At 39.9% G+C, this 21,440-nt stretch overlaps 1 protein-coding gene across 3 annotated transcripts in view; it reads right to left on the reverse strand.

Annotated features, from left to right (window-relative positions):
• ascc3 (activating signal cointegrator 1 complex subunit 3) overlaps positions 1-11,645 on the reverse strand; it is a 252,888-nt gene extending 241,243 nt beyond the window's left edge. For all 3 annotated transcript variants that reach the window (XM_049583116.1, XM_049583118.1, XM_049583117.1), the window contains exons 1-3: positions 11,573-11,645; positions 10,612-10,746; positions 2,622-2,772 (exon numbers count right to left, since the gene is read on the reverse strand). In XM_049583116.1, coding sequence (XP_049439073.1) covers positions 2,622-2,772; positions 10,612-10,701 — 241 coding nt within the window. In that variant the 5' untranslated portion in view covers positions 10,702-10,746; positions 11,573-11,645. The remainder of the gene's footprint in view (positions 1-2,621; positions 2,773-10,611; positions 10,747-11,572) is intronic.
• Between the last annotated feature and the right edge of the window lie 9,795 nt (positions 11,646-21,440).

Raw genomic sequence — 21,440 nt, forward strand, 5'->3', positions numbered from 1 at the left:
GTTTTCTGGATTGTTTTCAGTATGGACTATGATAGCTGGATGTCTCCTGATGGTGGCTGGTTGTGTCAGACAGCACTGAAAACAGACTGATACTGCAAAACCAGTTGAACTACTGGGAGATGGTAAAGGGGTTTAGGTGGAAGCTTGTTAGTTTTTTTTGTCTCCAAGTGTGGTTAGCCAACTATAGATGTTACCACGAGACTGAGTAGTACAGCAGGAGACAAGGACAAAGTCATTTTACTTTATTTGTGTATGGCAACACCAATACCCTTGTTAAAATCGCAGGAGTACGGCTCGATCCTTGAAAATTGACATCGACCTTGCTACCAGACTGTTAGGAATTGACTCCATGACAGTGGTATGAGAGTCATTTCCAACTTAGCAAGTCGGAGGATTCTTACTAACCCCAACCTCAAAATCCAATATGGCTGCTTGGCACATCCACAGTTGTAAAAATTACAGTAATATACTGTTTATTAGCACTTTTGTCATATGCGTCTCATTTAAACAGTCATACTCACAACTTCTATCAGTGGACATGTCGCTACAGTGTCTGTATGCGCAAAATACAACATAATGCCTTGTTATCAACTGGTATTGCTAACAATAGATAACCTGGCTTGAACTGGTATTGCTGACAACATCTTGGTTTTCCAACCAGTAGTACTGGAAGGCAATCAACTCGAGTGTGACGTCATTTCCAGCTCCAACCTCCAACTTTCAAAATAAATGCAACACAGCATTAGAACAGCAGCGTCCATCTTGTCTATTGTGCTCGCCAGTGTTGTTATTACTGCCTATTGTTTGCTGGACAACAGCGTTAGTCCCACCCATGGCGCTGATTGGCTAACTGTTTGTCCCCTTGTGTTGCTCAGTGGCTTATTTCAATCCAGAGACTGGTGTCTCCATGCCAGAGGAATCAATCAACTTGGTGAAGTGGGCAGACTCAAAGGTCCTGACCCAAGGAAAGTATCGTATAAACAGCCAAACAAAAAAAAAAATTGATCTGAGCAAAAAAATCAAATTAAGCACTGAGGCTTGTAGTGTGAACATAGCCATATAATGATGGCAATATTGATGGCAAACAAGTGATCTTCCTTGAGTGCTTTAATTAAGTCTTACTGTTGTCAAGAAGTCTTCTTTGCCGAGCTTTAAAAACGGCAAGCTAGTGCAAGATGGCCCCAAAAAGTGTTACAAGGATACCCTGAAAACCTCCAAGAGCTATGGTTTTGATCCAAAAAGCTGGGAACCACTTGCTGAGGACCAACCTGCATGGAAAGGAATAGGGGGGTGTCGCCCAGGGCGCTATTTAGGCTAGAACTGCCACTGCAAATGTATTTGGTTGTTATCTGATCAATAACAATGCAATATGTTGAGGGCATCTATTAAACAATTTGGATATAATTAAGTTTTTACGTAACTTGAGTGACTTAACAGTCACTTTGTAGGTTGCAGAAATGTCAGACTCACTCAAAATTTAGCATCAGTGGAGCTTCATGGCACTTCCATGGGTCAGATGTTGGAAGTCAAGGAAGGGTCAGTGCCTGAGACTAACTGGATCAGACATAATAACTAGATTTACAGCCTTGCAATTGTAAGTCTCCATGAACCAGTGAAGTTGACCTTTGACCACAAAAATCTAATCAGTTCATCCTTGATTACATTTGACGTTTTCACCAAATTTGAGGAAATTCCCCCAGGCATTCTTGAGACAGAATGAGGTGGACACAAGGTCACAGAAGCTTTTGAGCTTTGACCACCAAAATCTTATCAGTTCATCCTTGAGTCCAAGTGGACGTTTGTGTCAAATTTAAAGAAATTCCATTGAGGCAACTTTGAGATATCTTGTTCACAACAATGGGATGGACCGATGGACGGAAACACCAAAAACATAATGCCTTTGGCCACAGCTATCGCCAGCACAGAGACGAGATTCCACCATTTAAAGAAAGGGTGTCCCTTTTATGAATGATTCATATCAGTTTTACTCACTAGCTTAGTAAAGACACTGGGGCAATGTGACCTTGCTGGACCTTGTTTTGGGCATTATAACATTAGAAGATGAGGTAGTTTTTACCCCAATTACTTTAATTAGACATCTGAAGGTATAAACAAATGTGAATGTATCAGTATTGTCTATTAATTCAATGATGAACCAGGTTATATCTCTGAACACCGAAAGGCTTCAACATTAGTCTTTGTTTTCACTGACATGTTTTTATGATTTGGGTTGAAGGATCAGTTTGCCTAAATGATAGAAAATACAAATCTTAGACACCTCAGAATATGGGCAAATAAAATCAAAATTATCTGGATGACAATATGCCTCTAGCAGTCACTAAAAACTGTTTTGTTTTGGGGGTTTTTTGTAATTTGAGTGAACTGTCCTTATGAGTGGATCATTCATTAAAGCCAGACAAGCTCTCTCGCTTTAAACTCACAATGATTTCCGATCCTGAACGACCAAAGGCACAAAACAATAATAATTTCAGCTGCTGCCAAGTGTATCATAATCACTTTTAGACAGGCAGTCTAAAAACAGAAAATGGCATTCTGTTATTTTTCACATGAAAATAGATTGAATGAAATGAAAATGGATTTGAAGCTGAGGAGTTAATTACCAATTTCCTTGGCTGCCAGAAGGAGGCTCTTCAGTTCCTGACTGGCAGCTTGTTGTTTAGCTTTGTCCTGATGCTCAGAGCAGAAATGGACAATCTTCTGCCATGTCAGACCCTCTCTGGCAAACAGCTCCCGTCTCTTCAGTCGTTTGGTCTAACATGAGCCACAGGGAAAAAATACAATTACATTTCAAGTAGGACAACAGCAGCAATTCCTGCTCTTATAATTATAGGTATTTGTATTTGTTAACATGGCCTTGGATAAGACCAATGTATCCCAACAGTCTACCAATGTATTGTGCAAATATTTTGACAAGACAGTCACTGAAATAGAGTGGCTTAGAGCTGCAATTATTAATCAGCTGGTTATCAAATGAATCACTCTAATTTTATATATGATTAATCTGTTTGATCTTTTTCAAGAAAAAAAGTAACATTTCTCTGATTACAAATTCTTATTTTCCGGGGTCTTTGCTACTCTATGAAAGTGATCTGAATATCTTTGGGTTGTGGGCAAAACAAGACATTTGAGGACATCATCTTGGGCTTTGGGAAACACTGATCAACATTTTTCAACATTTTCTGACATCTTATTGACCAAACAACTAATCTGTGAATTTGGAAAATAATCAACAGATTACTGCAAACATTATAGTTCATCATCATAGTTCATCATAGTTCATCATAGTTTATCTTACAAATGTACTGTAAAATTATTCAAGACTAATTCTTGTCTGTCATTTATATTTTTTTTATTTTTGTTGTCAATCCCAGTTCATTTCGTGTCTTTTCTTTGATTTTTAAGGACAACGCACATCAACATTTCTGTAAATTAGCCAGCCCACACTCTCAGAACCCAGTGGCTATCCTCTGGGGGCAAGGCCAAAATTTTGGGAGATGCGGTGTAGCCAGCAAACATCAAGGTCAGGACTTCCTCTTCCATGTGCCTGTCATTTTAGCTAATCTCTATAAACTGATATTAGTATATGTATGAAAATACATTTTCAAAACAGCCAATATAAAGCGAACTCCTTGTCGGACAATACCCAACAGACAAAAGACTACAAATGGAAACCATTACACTTCTGATACCAAAATTCTGTCCCATCACCTACAGACTGTTTATAAAGAACTGCCAGATAGCAAATTTTCATCACGTACTTATAATTCAAACTGAACCTCCAAGCTTCAAAAACATTGGATACTAGGGCCAGGAATCACCAGAGGCCCCACAATACAATATTATTATGATACATGAGTCACCATACTGCATTATTGCTATTTTAAATGTGTTGCAGTTTGCAATAAAATATTTTCCAATATACTGTGATTTAATAGCTTTTCTCAAAGTCAACTGATATCTCCAAAGGAAAATTGTCAACATAAACAGTTTTATGTAATGTGATAACGTTTTTAGTCTTGTCGTCTTACTTCAGTCATTTTTATTGCAGCATAATATATCTTGTGAACTGAAAAAGCAATTGATTATATTATGCTAGTAGACTACCAGAAGTTAAATTTGTATTTGTAAATAATTTATATAATATATATATAAAATTTGATACTTGGTGTCCATGTAACAATGCAGTATTGCCCCACAAAAATATTGCATTACTATGCTGTATCGATGTTTTTTTTACCCCGCACCTATTATATATTTTCCCATAAAGCATCTCAACAGGACCCTCAATACCAGGTAAATGCTGAAGTCTTTCAAAGTCTACTCCCCATGGCTTTTTGTTAAAAATCTGCAATAGAAAATATAATGATAATAACATCATCGCAGTTATCTTCTCAGACGTGACAAAGCTCCTTCAGAGTGACAGAAGCCATTATACAACTGTTTTAACAGACTGAGTAGCACTCTCCAAGACTAGTACAGTGCTCCTTGTATGCCCCTGTAGAATTTTTAGATTTTTTTTTTCTGTCAGAAGAGACACTGCAAGCTCAGTCAGGATTCTGGGCAGGATTCATCACAGCTAAACCCAGAGAGACCCTGATGGGATCCAATGATTAGGGTCTCCAAGGAAACGAAGCTGGGTCTCATATGATGTGTGCTAATGTACTGATCAAATGAAAAAAGTCAAATGAGAAATGTTTAATTAGTAATATCACAGTTATGATTCTGTGTTTAACTTAACTAAATATTTTCTATCCAGCATTACATTGTCCAAAAATAGGTAAATGGAGTCATGTTGTACAATTGTTTGTGCATAGGATAAAACATACTTATTATTTTATGTCAGAACAGATCATATTCACTTGCTCATCATGTGGGCTATTTTGGCATTTTCTAGTAATAACAAATGGTTTAAATGGCTTTCCAAAAAGACAACTGAACAAGTCAACAGATTCAAGTAAGAGGGGAGCTCCATCATAAGAACAAAGGTTGGGTATCATATGTAAACTTTTAAACTAGTGTTCTCACAACACCTGAGTTCTGGTGCTGATACCAAAATGATGCTATTTATGATCATGTGCGTTTTGCATTGTAGTAACACATGCATCCCCAGTAAGTCTGTAGAAAAGTCTGTGTTAATGAGAATAACTTTTTTAAGCTTTTGTCATCAGAGCAGTGAGGTATTAAATCTGAGCAGGTCTGACAGTTGAGGCTCTGAGGTCAGGAGAAGCATTAACACAGTGACTTCATTACAATCTGCATCTCCATGTCTTCTGAAACTAAGCATTTTAGCACAAACTGAGAGATAATCTCAGAGTGACTTCAGCCATATTTTCCCTGGAGAAGCACTTTTTTCTGCTGAGAGGATTTAACTGGAGGTGAGCCAGGTAAAAGTGAATCGTGAATACGGCTCCCAATTTCATCTCAAGTCTCAGGATGAGGTAACAGAACAGAAACAAATCACCAACACTGAGTGAAAAGACAGGATAGTTTGACTTTGAAAATAGATGGGATATGATTGGCAAAAGCCAAAAAGGATTTGAAACGCAGGTATAACATATGAAAGCAAACCAGTGAAAAAGGAAGGTCCGACCCAGCAGAACCCACCCAGATTTTGTCCATGTTTCAGGATGCAAGATAGGAAACTGAGCTAAAAGGAGAGCAGCAGTGCTCAAACCTCTTTCTCAGAGACAGAAAAAAAACTGAATATTCCTACACACATTCTAATAAATTTGAAGGGTATTATTTGAGGTAGGGCTATCCTATTGAGTTGGGGAGTCATAAATTTCCCTTTGTGTATACATATACCACCCTCAGAATTAAAAATAAACATGCTTAAGACTTCACAGACGGGAAGAAACATAAATACTATCTGCACATTCTGTCGATGGTTCCCGATACATTTAACAAAGCACCAGTTTGATGTCGGCGATATCTTCTTCAGGCTTTATTGGGTAACATTCTCCAAAATATAGCACTGGTTTTAAGCTGGAAAGTGTACCCAGGCCTGTTACGTCAACTTGTCAAGTTCTTGCAAAGCAGCCTGTAGACTGTGGCTATTTATAACATATTAGTAATTCAGCTGAGGAGTCAATCAACAAAAACATGCCGCTATAATCAACATTTTCATATTAACAAGGGATCACATTACTATGTGTAAAGTATGTGGAAAGGGTCACTTGTAATGGTTCCCCTTAACCACAGTTTCACTCACTGCGCTCATTAAGTGTTCGCTAACACATTAGTCGCATCCACTTAAAGGTTAATAATGTGTCATTGTTGTGTTTACAGCTTGTTGCACACCCCAAGTTGCCAATAAAATCAGATTGATGGTTGAAAATGTTCCATATTCCAAGAAGGAAACATGGGTATTCCCATTTTATGCTACTTTATACTGAAATACTGTACTTTTTATACCACCACATTTATTTGGCAGATATAGTAACTAGTTACTTTTCAGATTAAGATTTATATAATAAAAAAGAAACATGATGAGCTTATAAAATACAACACATTTTTAAGCTAAACCAGTGCTCCCTATTTATTTAGTCTTGTAACCTCATCCAAGAAGCAGTGTTCTGTTAGGGTTCCTTGCTCCTTTAAAGAAGAGGGTACTGGTGTGTCTTCCTTAAACTCAGGTCCTCTACCAGAGGCCTCCTAGCTGTTCCTAGGACTGCACTCTTCTGGACAGAACCCTTAGATATTGTACCTAGAATCTGTGGTGTGGTGGTGGCGGTGCAAAGATGCTCCTGTGACAGTTTAGCACTTAATAGCAGGGTGTAAGATGCAGGCAGAAAGCGCCATAACCAAGTGGCTGGCATAGTGTACAGGAACATCTGCACTGAGTATGGGCTGGAAGTCCCAAGGTTAGAATAGAAGACACATCCTAAGGTGGTTGAGAATAACCAAGCTAAGATCCTGTGGGACTTCCACATACAGACTGACAAACGGGACATCATGCTGATCGACAAACAGAAGAAGGCAGTGGTGATAGATATAGCAATCCTAAGCAACAGCAACATCAGGAAGAAGGAACACGAGAAGCTTGAAAAATACTGAAAGAGGGCTATTTTGGCATTTTCTAGTAATAACAAATGGTTTAGAGCTTACTTTCCAAAAAGAAAAGATTCCAGGTACAACATCTGAGGTCACTGCCCAGAAGGGTGCAGTCCTAGGTCCTAGAGCAAGGCACCAACCCCCCATCCTCTTGGGGCGCCTGACCAAGGCAGCCCCCTCACTCTGACATCTCCCCACTTTGTGCATGTATAGGTCCTGTTTGTGCATGTGTGTGTCTTTCAGACCTGTGTGTTAATGACAAAACAAGAGTGAAAAAATTGAATTTGATTTAACTGTTACTGTATATTTATGACTGGTTTAATGAAGAGCGCTAAAGTTTGTGAAGCTCTATAATCTATTCTTTGCTTTGACATGTGTTCAGGGTTTCAGTGTGTGACTTGGCGACAGCTGATAGAGGTGGCAGACTGTTAGTTTTGGATGGAAAATGCATCACGTTGTTATGCCAATAATAATTCAGAGAAAGATAAAATCACAAACAGGTGTGCAGAGTCTCTTTTCATGATCCCCTGCAGCTGATAATAAATCCAGTATTGACACAGTTTTGTATGAGTCCAGCCTTATATACACTGCAGGCATCTAAGATCAGATTTTTTTTTTGCATTGGACATCTGGCATCCATTTAGTGTCTGATATACAGTATTTCTATGGCCAACAGCAGATATTCCATACATGCTAACTTGACTAATATGTGAATAATAATTATGTAGCATGATGGGTGCTTCTGTGCCCTTAACCTGTGGCTCTTACTTCAGACATTTCTCACCACCTGCATTAGCTAACACTGTGTAGAGTTGATTAGTGTTATGACTGCGACTAGGTGTGTCGTGCATTTCTCTAAAGAGCAAACAAAGACATTATTTACTCACCAGTGACATGAGGTAAAGAGTTTTGTACATGTAAGAACAAGTGTTACATACACTTATATACAGTACCAGCTAGATATCATTATGCAACAATTATATATATATATATATATATATATACATATAAATCACAGTGACAATTTGTCTTCTGCTCCAGAGCTGCACACACTAAGCATCACTCTCACATAGTGGACTATAATCACATAGACTGATACCACAGCCACTGCTTCTCACACCAATGACTGGATGTTGAAATTTAATCTTAAAGTAAAACAGAGTCTGCATCTGTGTTTTTGGATCGTCCATCCATCCAAATGAAAACATTTGGATTTTTCTATGTGAGGGGTAAAGGGAGCTGGATAAGAGCCATACAATACGCAAGCTGTGTCATCAAAGATAAAAAATTTCCGGAATACAACTAACATGCAAAATCACATTACTTGCTTGCTCACAGAGTTGGAGGAAAAACAACCTGCCAGAGATAGAACTCTCCAGTGAGTGTCAAAGTGACACACATTTCTTACTCTGGTAAAATATTTAGAGCAGGAATATATGCTGGCTCCACCATCTCGAGGCACAGCCAGGGGAGGGAGGGGTCAGGTTTAGGTGACATCAGAATTGCATTTCTGCTTTTTGCAGATGATGTGGTTCTGTTGGCTTCATCACAGCGTGACCTCCAGCATGCACTGGGGTGGTTTGCAGCTGAGTGTGAAGCGGTCGGGATGAGAGTCAGCACCTCCAAATCTGACACCATGGTTCTCTGCCGGAAAACAACAGATTGTCACCTCTGGGTTGGGATTGTCCCAAGCGAAGGAGTTCAAGTATCTCAGGGTCTTGTTCATGAGTGAGGGTAGAATGGAGCGTGAGATGGATTGGTGGTTTGGCGCTGCATCTGCATAGATGTTGGCACTGTGCCGGACTGTTGTGGTCAAGTGAGAGCTGAGCAAGAAGGCAAAGCTTTTGATTTATTGGTCCATCTACGTCCCAATCCTCACCTACTGTCATGAGCTCTGGGTAGTGACTGAAAATAATGAGATCGCAGATACAAGCAGCTAAAATGAGCTTCCTCTGAAGGGTGGCTGGGCTCAGCAGATAGGGTAAGGAGCTCGGACATTGAGAGAGAGCTCCGAGTAGAGCCGCTGCTCCTTTGTGTCAAAGGGCCAGTTGCGGTGGTTCAGGCAAACTGGTGGGAGACCCTGGGCAGACCCAGACCCACACGCTGGAAGGATTACATATCTTGTCTGGCCTGGGATCGCCTCAGGATCCCCCAGGAGGAGCTGAAAGTGTTGCTGGGGAGAGGGGCATTTGGAGTGCTTTGCTCAGCCTGCTGCCCCTGCAACCCAGCCTTGGATTAGACATTGGACAGAACTGATGAGGAAAATCTGAAATACTGGACACTATAGAAATTAACTTGTGTCACTGATGTCTTGCATGACATAATATTACCATAAAACAGGCTGCCAGTATACTCTGTCAAAACTGTTTGTCTGATGCTTGAATAGCTTTAGAAACCTCACATTAGGGAAATAGCGATATACCAGTTTCAAGGTGATATAAAAGGTCAAGGTTCTCATACCATGTACATTTTCTTATCTACGATAAAAAAAGCAGCTAGAGCAAGAATCCCCACTTTAGTTCAGTTATTTTTTACACATACCTCTATTAACAAAATGGTTTCAAGTTTCAATTACAGTAATAAAACATTTGTTCAACCTAAAATAACACCTCTGTTTTTACTCCTCAAAGTGTCATTCTGACTGATAATAATATCACGTCTGTAATAATGTGATACTGTGAAACTGTGATTTTATTTGGAGACAAAATGTCATACCCTTGCAACCCTACCTCACACCTATGCGATCACACATACTTCCTACCGTGATTGGTCAATTGTGTGGAGGTGAGAAAGGAGCCAGGGTTTGAATTTCTATCTCAGCTCTTTCCTCAGAGCTACGAACACTTGTTTGACTTCAGATAAGAGTTGGTAGATGTCACAATATCTATTAGGGGTGGGAATCAGCAGAGGATCCACGATACAATATTATCATGATACAACACCTGTTTTGTCTAATAAGATAAAGTTTTCAGTCTGTTCATCTCACTTCAGCCATTTTTTTTGCAGCAGCAAAATGTATCTAATGGACTGAAAAAGTAATTGATTATATTATTCGTGTTGGCTACCTCAAGTTTAATTTACATTTGTCATATTTATAATTTAAAAAAATCCATACTTGGCACTGTGTGTCAATACAATATTGCCACACAAATATTGCGACACTATGCTGTATCGATTTTGCCCCCCATCTCTAAACATCTCAACATTGGCCATTTCCTGCAATGATGCGGTTGAGGGCAAACAAAGATGACAAACACAAAAGCAATGAAAAACAATCCCAGTCATATAACTTATTTTTAAGAGACTGACATAAGTGAGCTCAAAATCCCCATACTTTTTAAAAGAGGTGCATTATGGTGAATGTAATATCAGTTCCATGCATCTCTAGGCCCTCCGCTGATTTCTACCTGCAAAATGAAATTCCAATCTGGTGGCTTTTGAATGGTGGAATGGAATGCTTACACACTGCTTTCCTATACATCCTAAAGTTCTATTGGGACAATACTGATTCCCAAATGTCCCCTGAGCTGTCCTCACCTTCAGATCATAGAACTGTTCAGTGAAGTCTTCCTTCTTGCTGACATTGGAGAAGGAGCGCAGAGCACCTGTGAGCCGAGGAGGGGACATTCTTCTCTGATGCTCTCATCCACACACTGAATCCCCAGCTTATGTCTATGGCACACAGAAGGTCAGTCACAAATACTGAAATGAACTTTCATGGCAGTATGGCTTCTGCATGACACAGCCTATTAACAGTACAGCATGTCTCTATCTAAACACACGCTGAATTCCATGCAGAAAAGCTGTAACATTTATTACCTTCCTAAACGAGACTCACACACACAGCGCAGGACATTAAAGCAGCTGCAGCACATTGTTGGGGTCTTTTTGTGTATTCGGCTTACAATAAACCCAAAAAACACCTGACAGCAGTTTGATATTAGACTGTAACAGCTGTACGTTGACACTATCTTCAACTAAGTAATGCTGTGTCGGTTAAAGAGGAACTAAATACTACCTGTAGCGTTCATAAACGTGACACTATGAAGGAAACATAAACTGCTTGGTAGACAGGGTGAACGCCAAATTAGAAACTACACAATATCGATTCTTCCACAACCCGACATCATCTTCAACAACGTAAAAACCGATGTGATATCAAGCCAGCTGTACTTTATGACCAACGTCATTCCCTCCGGGCAGTAAAGTAACGTTAGCGCGCACGCCAGAGCCAATGTAGTGAGTCTTGCTTTTATTTTTGTCCATACGAGGCATGTTTTTCCGCCACTTTTACTAACTTTGAACGTTACAAAATGACAGAGGCTCACTCACGTTGTATAAGAGTCTGTGCTGCTAGCTAATGTTAGCTCTCGAGCCTGACTTCCACTACCACAGCTGTATCGTTGTGACATTAGCTCTCTAGAAGTGTTAAAATCAAACCAACTGAGACAAATCAGCAGCCTCTTAGATAATGTAAAGCTGATATATCAATAGTTACCTTCCACAGCGCCCTGTAGAATGAACTGTCAAGCGTGTAACTGGCCTACCGGCAGATGTCAACAGAAGTTGGTTATAAGCCAGGAACTATGGGTATTGTAGTTTCTACGGTAGATACTTTATAGAGTCTAAGCCTTGAATGACTACATTACCCATATATACAGAGGAGTTTACGTCACATGAGGTTTGCTCTCATGTAACACAGGCATTCACCGGACTAGTTACTCGAAATAAACGGGGGTATGCCGCTGCTTAATGGGGTTAACCAGGTGCCACCAAAACCTGTCCCTGCTTTACAGTCTGCTCTCATGTCGTAGAACTGTTTTCTGCCCCGCGGTCTTTCTGCTCATTCCTTAATATAGCTAACTCCACATAGTCCGAGTGCACCAGTATTGATAACGAGCGCACCCACAAAATGTAGCTTTGACTTGAGATAAAAACGAAACTTTGTGGTCTCTCTTCTGAAGCGCTGCTGGCATAAGCAAACACAGAGCCACCGAGACTGCACTACAATGCCTATTTATGTGCACGTTTATTTATTTATTTTTTCTATCCTTTGTGTGTTTATATATGTGTGTACAATTACAATAAGAACCTCTCCTCCTGGGGTGTCAAACTCATTGTGGTTTATGGGCCACATACAGCCCAATTTGATCTCTTAATAAACTCCTATGAATTACCAAACCTCCAAACATTTCCCTGTCTTTCAGTGTAAAGAAGTACAAGTGCATTTTTAAAAAGTTAATTTTAAAAACAGATGATAAACAGCCAGAGATGTCTGAAGAAAAATAGGTGCAATTTCAACAATATGTCTCGGTTTTTCCACATTTCATCCGTCCACTACTCACTGTCCTTACATGTGTATCCATATATTTTCATACCAAACCAAAGTGGAAGCTCCCACTCTGAGATCGATGAAAGAAGATAAGATAGAAGTCTGATACAGATTCTTTTGACAATATTTTGCAGTGTTCATTTTGACCGCAATCAGTGCTCATTGTTATATTAGAGAACTGTATTGTGGTCAGGGTGGATAAGTAGCATTTTACATGGAGTAGCTGTTTACTGGTGAACTTGCTCCTGAAAACTGGCACCTCTTAGCCTTCACAAGTGACTTATTAGGTGTGCAAAGTCATCCAGTGAACCAGACTGGACCCTTTGGCGGCCTGCAGGCCACTTGTTTGACACCCTTGCTCTACTCAGTCTACTGCATGTTCAGCATAGTTTTGTGTCAAAGGCACATGTAGGCAATACATAAACAACCCACTGGAACAGAACAAATAAATACCTTTAACAGTTTAGGACAGGGGTGTCCAAACTTTTTTGAATGGGGGCCAGATTAGATAATGTGAAATTCCCTGGCATCAAGCTGCTTCCTGTATCATATGGGTTTTTTGTTTGTTTGTTGTTGGGGTTTTTTTTTAAATCACATACAAATAAGAGAGATGCAAGTGTTTCATCTACTTTTAAAAAGTATTCAACTTTCCACCTCTCCTTAAAAACGTGGCCGCTGTTAAAAATCTGTCTGTGGGCCCTCAACTGGCCCCCGGGCCAGACTCTGGATATACCTGGTATAGGACAAAAAAATGATCAGTTAAGTTAAGGTTACTTTATTATCTCCCATGGGAGCAGATAGTGTTGGAGAAAGGGAAAATTCTGCACTGAGACCAAATATCACAATAAAACACATTTAATAAGAACACGTGTAATCATAGATAAAACAACCAGCCATTTAATCACAGACAATATCTTGTTAAGAGCTACAGAAATTAAAAGACATACATCTGAAAACATACACAAGTAAATAAATTGCACTCAAATGGGTAGTATGACAATGGATGGAGTTTTGGATTATGCTGAAATCTATTTTAAGCATCATCATTGCTTTGATCTTCATCATTATGGTGGCGATGTCTGAAGATTGGATTTATTTGTCTCAGCACATTCAAACTGATGCTAATAATCACATGCTAAATTATCTCCACGATCCCTGAACACCTGCTCTGTAAAACTGCTGACATCACACTGTAAAACTTTGATGAAAATTAACAATGAAATCTAAACAGTGTTCCGCTGTATTAATGGCATACAGTGTCACATTGTAAACTGCAATGGAATCTAGGATAAAAAATTTGATAGCACTTTCAGAGAATGCAGTTATTTACAGGATTTTACTGTAAACTTTGCTAAGGCTGAGGATCTTGAGAAGGTGAAAGACAAGTGTGGGAACTAAAATTAAAAACTTAACCAATGTGACAAGTTATTTTTTATTTTTTTGATTTCCACTTTGGAGCGCATCTGCCATCAAGTCTGCTGCCACAAGAACAAGGCCACACAACAACCTGCTCAGCCATCTTCTATCACAGATGTTCACAGCTGCATAAAAATCCTAGAAAGATATGGGAAAGTTTTCATGAAAGAGAACAATGAATATACACAGCACTACAACTTTACTGCCAGGCAAACTTTTTTATTTCTAGTGAAATTAAATATATATTTCCCTGTATTACTCTTTATCATTTTTGTCACACATATGTCACAAAAATCTAAAGCCATGTTAATGACTCTGACGGTAGTAACTTACTTATAGACACAGAGGTGCTGTGAGATAAATGCCAATGTTAGTTTTATTTTGTTAGTCTGACTAAAATCAGACTTTTAAAATGTATGTAAACATTTTAGTCTGACTGAAATCATACTAAATTGAATTTCTCAAAGTCAGACCAACACACCCAGATAATGAGATTGGGAGTCTAATTACTTCTGCATGTATATAGTCAATCGGACCCAAACTGGCCTAGGCGCTGGCGCAAACTGGCGCTCTGCACATGCTCCACAGTTTCCGCCGGGGCTTTGACCCAGAAGTTGAATAGCATTAAATACGTAACAGAAGAAGAAGCCAGTAACAACATGGCAAAATCTACACCCAGAGCCTTGCATTTTTGGACTGATGAAATATACAGAGCTGTAAAGTTGCCCACCAAGATACCAGTTTGCTGCTAGCTAACTGTAGCTAACTTGTTTGTCGACTGTTTGGTCTGTGACATAATAGGTCAACCAGAAAAAGGTCCAATACTAGCAACCTAAAAGGGGGCATATCACCACCTATCGTAGCTGAGTCAGACATTCTTCGGTCAATAAACTGATTCCCCTCCCGTGCTTGTCTACTGGGACGAGGACAGTAATCCAAATAACTGTGCATGTAAATGTACGAAATGCTATTCTGATGTTTAACAGTGTTTTCAAAGTCTATCTTCTCAGTTTAATGTGTTAGCAAGCTGACGTTTGTGAATCAGCACTAAACACAAAGAAGCCTACAGCTGAAGCTGATGGGAATATATCATTAGAAGCCTAAATAATAAACCAACACACTGAAGAGATTGCATTTTTTGACCAAATGATTGAGCTTAATTTGGGGACCACACAAAACATAACACAGCCCAAAGAAAGACAAAAAGGAGAAAAACCAACACATTAGCGGAATTAGAAGAAGACGTGGTCAAGGAAAAATGATCATTTCATCCTTTGGACCACTCCAATTAATGGTAGAATATTAGCATAAGTGTGTGTTAATTAAAATGCCCACAGAAGGCCTATAAAAAATATTAAGTTAAGTGAAATTCTCACATTGTAATACCCTTATTCACTAACTTCACATCGTGCTCCACTGTAGGCTACCTATCAGTAAGTACGCTTACAGTACCGGTATACCTGGTTAGTACAACCAGTGTACAATGTAAATTGTAAAGAATTGTGCTGTATGGTGTGGGCCATGTTTCTGAAGCATTGCCAATAATTTAAAAATAGCTTGGTGAGGCTGTTATAGGTCATATGTGATTGCATCAGTCTAATGCTACAGATTCTAAAATTTGATAGCAGTGTTTGCTTCATAATGCATTTCAAAAATAAAAATAAACATTAAGTTGGAAAAATGGCTGTGACACATATCAGGTATTTAGCTCATAGCCATCGCTGTAGCTGTGGAGCACGTTCTCAACACGGTTCAACACCCTGAATTGACGTTTTTTTTTCCTTCAGCAGCAAATACACGTGGTTACATTTTACCAACATACACGTGGTTGGGTTTAGGCAAAAAGAACATTGTTTGGCTTTACAACCTTACGGGAAGTGAAAGACGGGGTAATAGTCAGACTTATCCACTGCCCCTCCCACAAGCCCTACTCCAATTTCCACTGCCTTAACTTTCGTTGTTGTCCCACCTCATTTCCTGCTGACGCCATTGGACACCATTAAATAAAACAGTGACCGGCTGCGTATCATACTGACGTAAAAGAAAGACTTTTTCGTCAGTGTGACGCTGGAAGTAACTGACTAGACACTGGTTTTTTGATGACTTCAAAGTGAGACCAGGTTGAGCCATGGGCAATGGCACTGCACTCTGATGAGACACTTCTCAAATCAGAAACTGCAGATTTTATAATGTATCTGTTATGCAGCCTATATAAAAAAAATGTTTACGTTTTGATTATTATACTGGGCGGCACGGTGGTGCAGTGGTTAGCATTGTTGCTTTTGTGAGTTGGCATGTTCCCCCCGTGTCAATGCGGTTTCTTTATGGCTTCCTCCCACAGTCCAAAGACATGCAGGTCAGGTTAAATGGTCACTTTAAATTGCAATATGAGTGTGAATGGTTGTCTGTCTCTATGTCAGCCCTGTGATAATCTGGTGACCTCTCCAGGGTGTACCCCGCCTCTTGTCTAATATCAGCTGGGATAGGCTCCATTCCCTCCGCTACCCTGTACCAGAATAAGCTGTCACGGATAATGAATGAATGAATGATTATTATTCTGTTGTTGCTGTGTATCTGCTGCAAGTATTTTGTTTGCTTGTTGAGCAAACAAAATACTTACCTCTGAGATGTGTATTCTTAGTGCAGAGTCTAAGACCCATTTTCCACCAAAATACCAACAACTCACTTTGCAGAGCTTCATCTGAATGTGCCTCCCACCATCTGTTTACACCTCTCCTCCCACCTGAGCACTGTGCGCTCTGCACCGGGCACCAAAATACCACACAAAAAAACCAAAGCCAATTTCAAGGTCAGAAAAATACCAAACTTTCTAATTGCTGCTTGTGCTGGTCATTGCACTACCGTGAAAATACAGCCGTGTCTGCTTAACAGATTGTCATGCTCCCCCCGATCAATACTTCCACACAGTGGGATGTATTCATTCGAAGGGCCATTAGCAGAGATCTAGACCTCCAGTCTTTCTGTGATTGTCGTGTCTTTATTTTCAGTCACCTATTTATACTGTTCTATGAACTGGAACACAGATTAAATGCAATTGAGATTCCCTGCTCCATGTCCTTTAAAGTTGTATTTTGCCGCACAGTGATTGACGTTAAAAGCAGCCTGCCATGTGCATTCATTAAGACAACCTCATTGTAATTCACAATTCACCTACTGTAACTTCAACCTGTGAAAAAGGTGTCTCATCTGCTCTCTCTCACCTCATTTGCTTTATTCCTCTGTGCGGTTTGTCCTCTTGGCCAGGCCCAAATCAGCCTCCCTCCCCTACCCCAAACACACACACACACACACACACACACACACACCATGCACTGTATGCATGAGTGGTGTCCACTGAACTCTGGCTATGCCGCAAGAGAGCTCTGCTTTAGAGAATAGTGAGAGTGAGAGAATGATTCACTCTCATTTCTCTCTGTCTCTCTCTCTCTCCCTTACACCACCACCACAACAACAACAACAACACCACACACACACACACACACACACACACACACACACACACACGTGTCCCTGAGTCCACACTAAAGGGCATGACTTGTAGAATGCGATGCATCAGTTTGAGTTTTATTTATGTGAATTTCTCATGTTTGACTTGTCATCCCTGATATTGTTGTATCCAACATAAACCACATTCCAAGTGAATATTCTGTGGATGACATTACCATGGGCAAAGGCAAAGTAATGTGAACCAAACTGCAAAGAAAACCACCACATCTATGAGGCAAACAGATTCTATGTATACAGCATTACTGAACAAACAAATGCAAAAACTAATATTGCCCAGCAATTAGTGATTAGATTGGAAACAAATGGACATAATTCTGTTTTTTAGGGAATCTAATGAGAAATAATTTATTCTGTAATCAGGTTTTGGTACAATAGATTTACATGTTATTATGCTAACCATTTTTTATACTTATTATCATTTTAGTTTATTCTGTAATGATGCACATTTGTATCTTATCAAGAGCTTTAATTGCTATTAGTCACCATAAAATGCTTTGCCAGGGGATTGTTTCAGACTGCAAACTGGATCAAAATATTTTTTAAAGTTATTTTAAAAATCCTCTTTGATATGAAAACATCACTAATGTTATGACCCTGGGTCATTTATTTGTGATTCTGCTGTTCTGTTGTTCTGTTGTTCCTCCCTGCCTGAGGGTGGTGTTGCCACCCTTAGTGTGTTTCTCTCTCTCCAGGTGCTGGCTGCTGATTGGTGGTTGGAGATTGGTGGAGCTGGTATAAAATGGCCGCTGCTTGAGCTGTTCTTCCTCTTCTCTTGGCCCTACTCCCAACTGCACCATGCTTCGTTGTACTGTGTTAAAAATGATCGTTTGTGTACAGCTTCCCTCACACTCAATCTGGCCAAATGTGAGTTTGGGAAGGCTGTTGTTACCTATTTAGGTAAGGTGGTGGGACAAGGTCGTGTTTGTCCCGTGACTGCTAAGGTGCAGGCCATTTTGGATTTCCCAGTTCCCCAAACGTGCCGTGAGCTTCGCCATTTTCTAGGGATGGCTGGGTATTATCGTGGTTTTTGTAAAAACTTTTCGGACGTAGTGGCTCCACTGACCAGCTTAGCAAGCCCCAGAAGTCCTTTCCAGTGGTCAGATAAGTGTCAGTTTGCTTTTGAGGCTGCCAAAGCTCTCCTCTGTAGTGCTCCTGTACTCGCTGCCCCAGACTTTGCGCATCCCTTTAAGCTGGAGGTGGATGCCAGTGTGCTTGGCGCGGGTGCGGTGCTCCTGCAGGAGGATGAGCGTGGCATCGACCATCCAATCTGTTACTTTTCCAAAAAGTTCAACAGGCACCAGCTACATTACAACACCATTGGAAAAAGAGGCCTTAGCCTTACTATTGGCGTTGCAACACTTTGAAGTGAATCTTGGGTCTAGTCCTGTGCCAACTGTCGTCTTCTGTGATCACAATCCGCTCGTGTTCTTAGCTCAGATGCAGAATAGCAACCAACGTCTCATGCGCTGGTCCTTGTTGCTTCAGGACTTTAATGTCGACATTCGCTACAAAAAAGGCTTAGAAAACGTCATGGCTGATGCACTGTCTAGATTGTAGTGAATCAAACATTTCTTTTAGGGGAGGAAATGTTTGATCTTAGGTGGGGGGGTATTATGACCCTGGGTCATTTATTTGTGATTCTGCTGTTTTGTTGTTCTGTTGTTTCTCCCTGCCTGAGGGTGGTGCTGCCACCCTTAGTGTGTTTCTCTCTCTCCAGGTGCTGGCTGCTGATTGGTGGTTGGAGATTGGTGGAGCTGGTATAAAATGGCCGCTGCTTGAGCTGTTCTTCCTCTTCTCTTGGCCCTACTCCCAGCTGCACCATGCTTCGTTGTACTGTGGTAAAAATGAGTTAATTGTGATATTAGTCCAGCAGTCCAGGTAGCTGTAAGGGTGGGCAGCCCTTTTTGTTAATCTTTTTTCTCCTGTTTATTTATAGGGAGTCAGGTGAGTGACCTGTATTTTTATTTTCTTTACTTTTGGGTAGGTAAGTCAGTTTTGGAGAGTAGATTGTTTTGTTTGTTGTTTTGTGCCACGCCCACCCTGAAGCTTATTGCTACCTTTCTTGGTGAATGTTAAATAAATTATCTTTTGTTGGACTGCAGCTGTGTGGCATTGGTCGTCCTAGGGAGTGGGGAAAGAGGAGCATCCTTTCATGCTATGTACTGGTTCCCCTAGGCCAGTCGTAACAATAAAACAGTATTTTGCTTTGCTGAGACCCACATTACCTGATCACTGCCAGACTGTTTTGCACCTGCAGGATCCACTGATTAGCAGGGAAAATGTTGTACATATTTGTTTACATGACAAAATGTTGGCAATCTATCCAATAGTTGTTGAAATACTTCCCCAACTTATGGAAATGGGAACCTCACTGTGGCACTAGAGGCAACATCAGAGGATCACCAAAGTCATTTTGATGAAACCAATGACTAAAAGAAATAATGGATGTAGCTACGATGATGTCATCCATTGGTTTGTCGACTTTCATTTTGAGGCCTTTAGTTTGGCATTTTGACCATCGCCATCTTTGATTTTTGGAGTAGAACTGACCATATCTGGACAAGAGAGTGGAGATATGTTACCCTTAAAGGGAACTTGTAAGCTTGCGGTTAGCATGAGAAGCAGTGTAGACAATATGCTTGGAATAAAAGTTGTTATGTAATGGAAGCATTGCTGATAAAACACCGACGGTGGGATTCTGGTGTCACAAATTGCACTTTGTATGTGCGATTATCGTTCAAAGTTACCACTGCGCTCTAACCCCCCTGGTACGTAGTCCAAATAAATATCCAGAAAGAACAAAAATAGTTTGAGGATCGCACACAGATATGTCTGTCAGCAGATAAAACGTTTTTAATGAAGCCTTTCAAGCATTTTTAAGGACCTTTGTATGTGCGCCATTCACTTTGACCTCCTCCATGCAAATCCAGATCAGTACATTAACGTAGAAACTTTGTTTCTGAACATAATCTAGGAAGTGATTACGTTGTCACCACAGTGTGTTACAAAAACATTTCAGTCATGTAAGTAATGCACTGATTTATCAGCTGAGCATGAGTATTGGTTGGTAATGTGCTGATTCTGTGGGGGCTAAAAAGCAGGGTTCGAGACTAATGGTGTCCCATCACCCAGAGACAATAGAATACGTGTTTAGGACAAAGAGAGTCCTGGGATCCCGGGATGCCACTGAAACACAAAGATGCAGTGAACTCATCACACTGATAATTATTCTAATGCAACATTCTAAACAACAAATCTGTGTTGAAATCTGCAGGAGGAGAAGAAGTTAACGTTAGCTATTAGCTGCTAGTCATTGGCCAGAATGTATATACTGGTATGTCTGTGGGGAGCAAATTTGCATTTCCTAAGCTTGCAAAGGCATGACCCCTCTTCTATGTTGCTCTGCCTCTTATTGGCTTACCCTGACAATCTTACCCGAATCCTACCCAATCCGACTTCTCTTGCTTACAACAACTAATCAATCCAACAAATGGAGGCAACAAGTACTAGCCAGTCAGAGGGAGAATGGGGAAGGTCCTGCCTTCACTATCCTAGGAAATATAGGAAATGAAAAGCGCACTATAAATAAAATGTATTGTTATTATTATTATTTGATGTTTTCATTGCAATATAAAAAAAATTGGAGAATGAATGACATTATATGTATATACATACACATATATGTATATACATATATGTGTGTATATATATAGATATATATGTATATAGATATACACACATATATACATATATATATATATATATATATATATATATATATATACATATGTATGTGTGTATATCCTTTTTAGTATATAAAAAGGCTTTTATAACAGATATTTTACACCCTGTACACCCTGGATCCTATGGGAGGAAACCTACACTGTCATGCAAACTCCACACAGTGTTAACATCTGCACCACCGTGCCACCTGAGTTTCAGCCAAACTGACAGGTCAGTTATTGTTTTATAATAAAGATTTCTTTGTTTCCATGGCATAAAATGGGGAATAAATATAAATATCAAACACAAAATAAACAACAACAACAAGACACTGATATCTACTATCAGCAAAACTGTTATCTTAAAC

This window comes from Epinephelus fuscoguttatus, linkage group LG8, assembly GCF_011397635.1.
Source record: "Epinephelus fuscoguttatus linkage group LG8, E.fuscoguttatus.final_Chr_v1".
Classification (NCBI taxonomy): Eukaryota; Metazoa; Chordata; class Actinopteri; order Perciformes; family Serranidae; genus Epinephelus; species Epinephelus fuscoguttatus.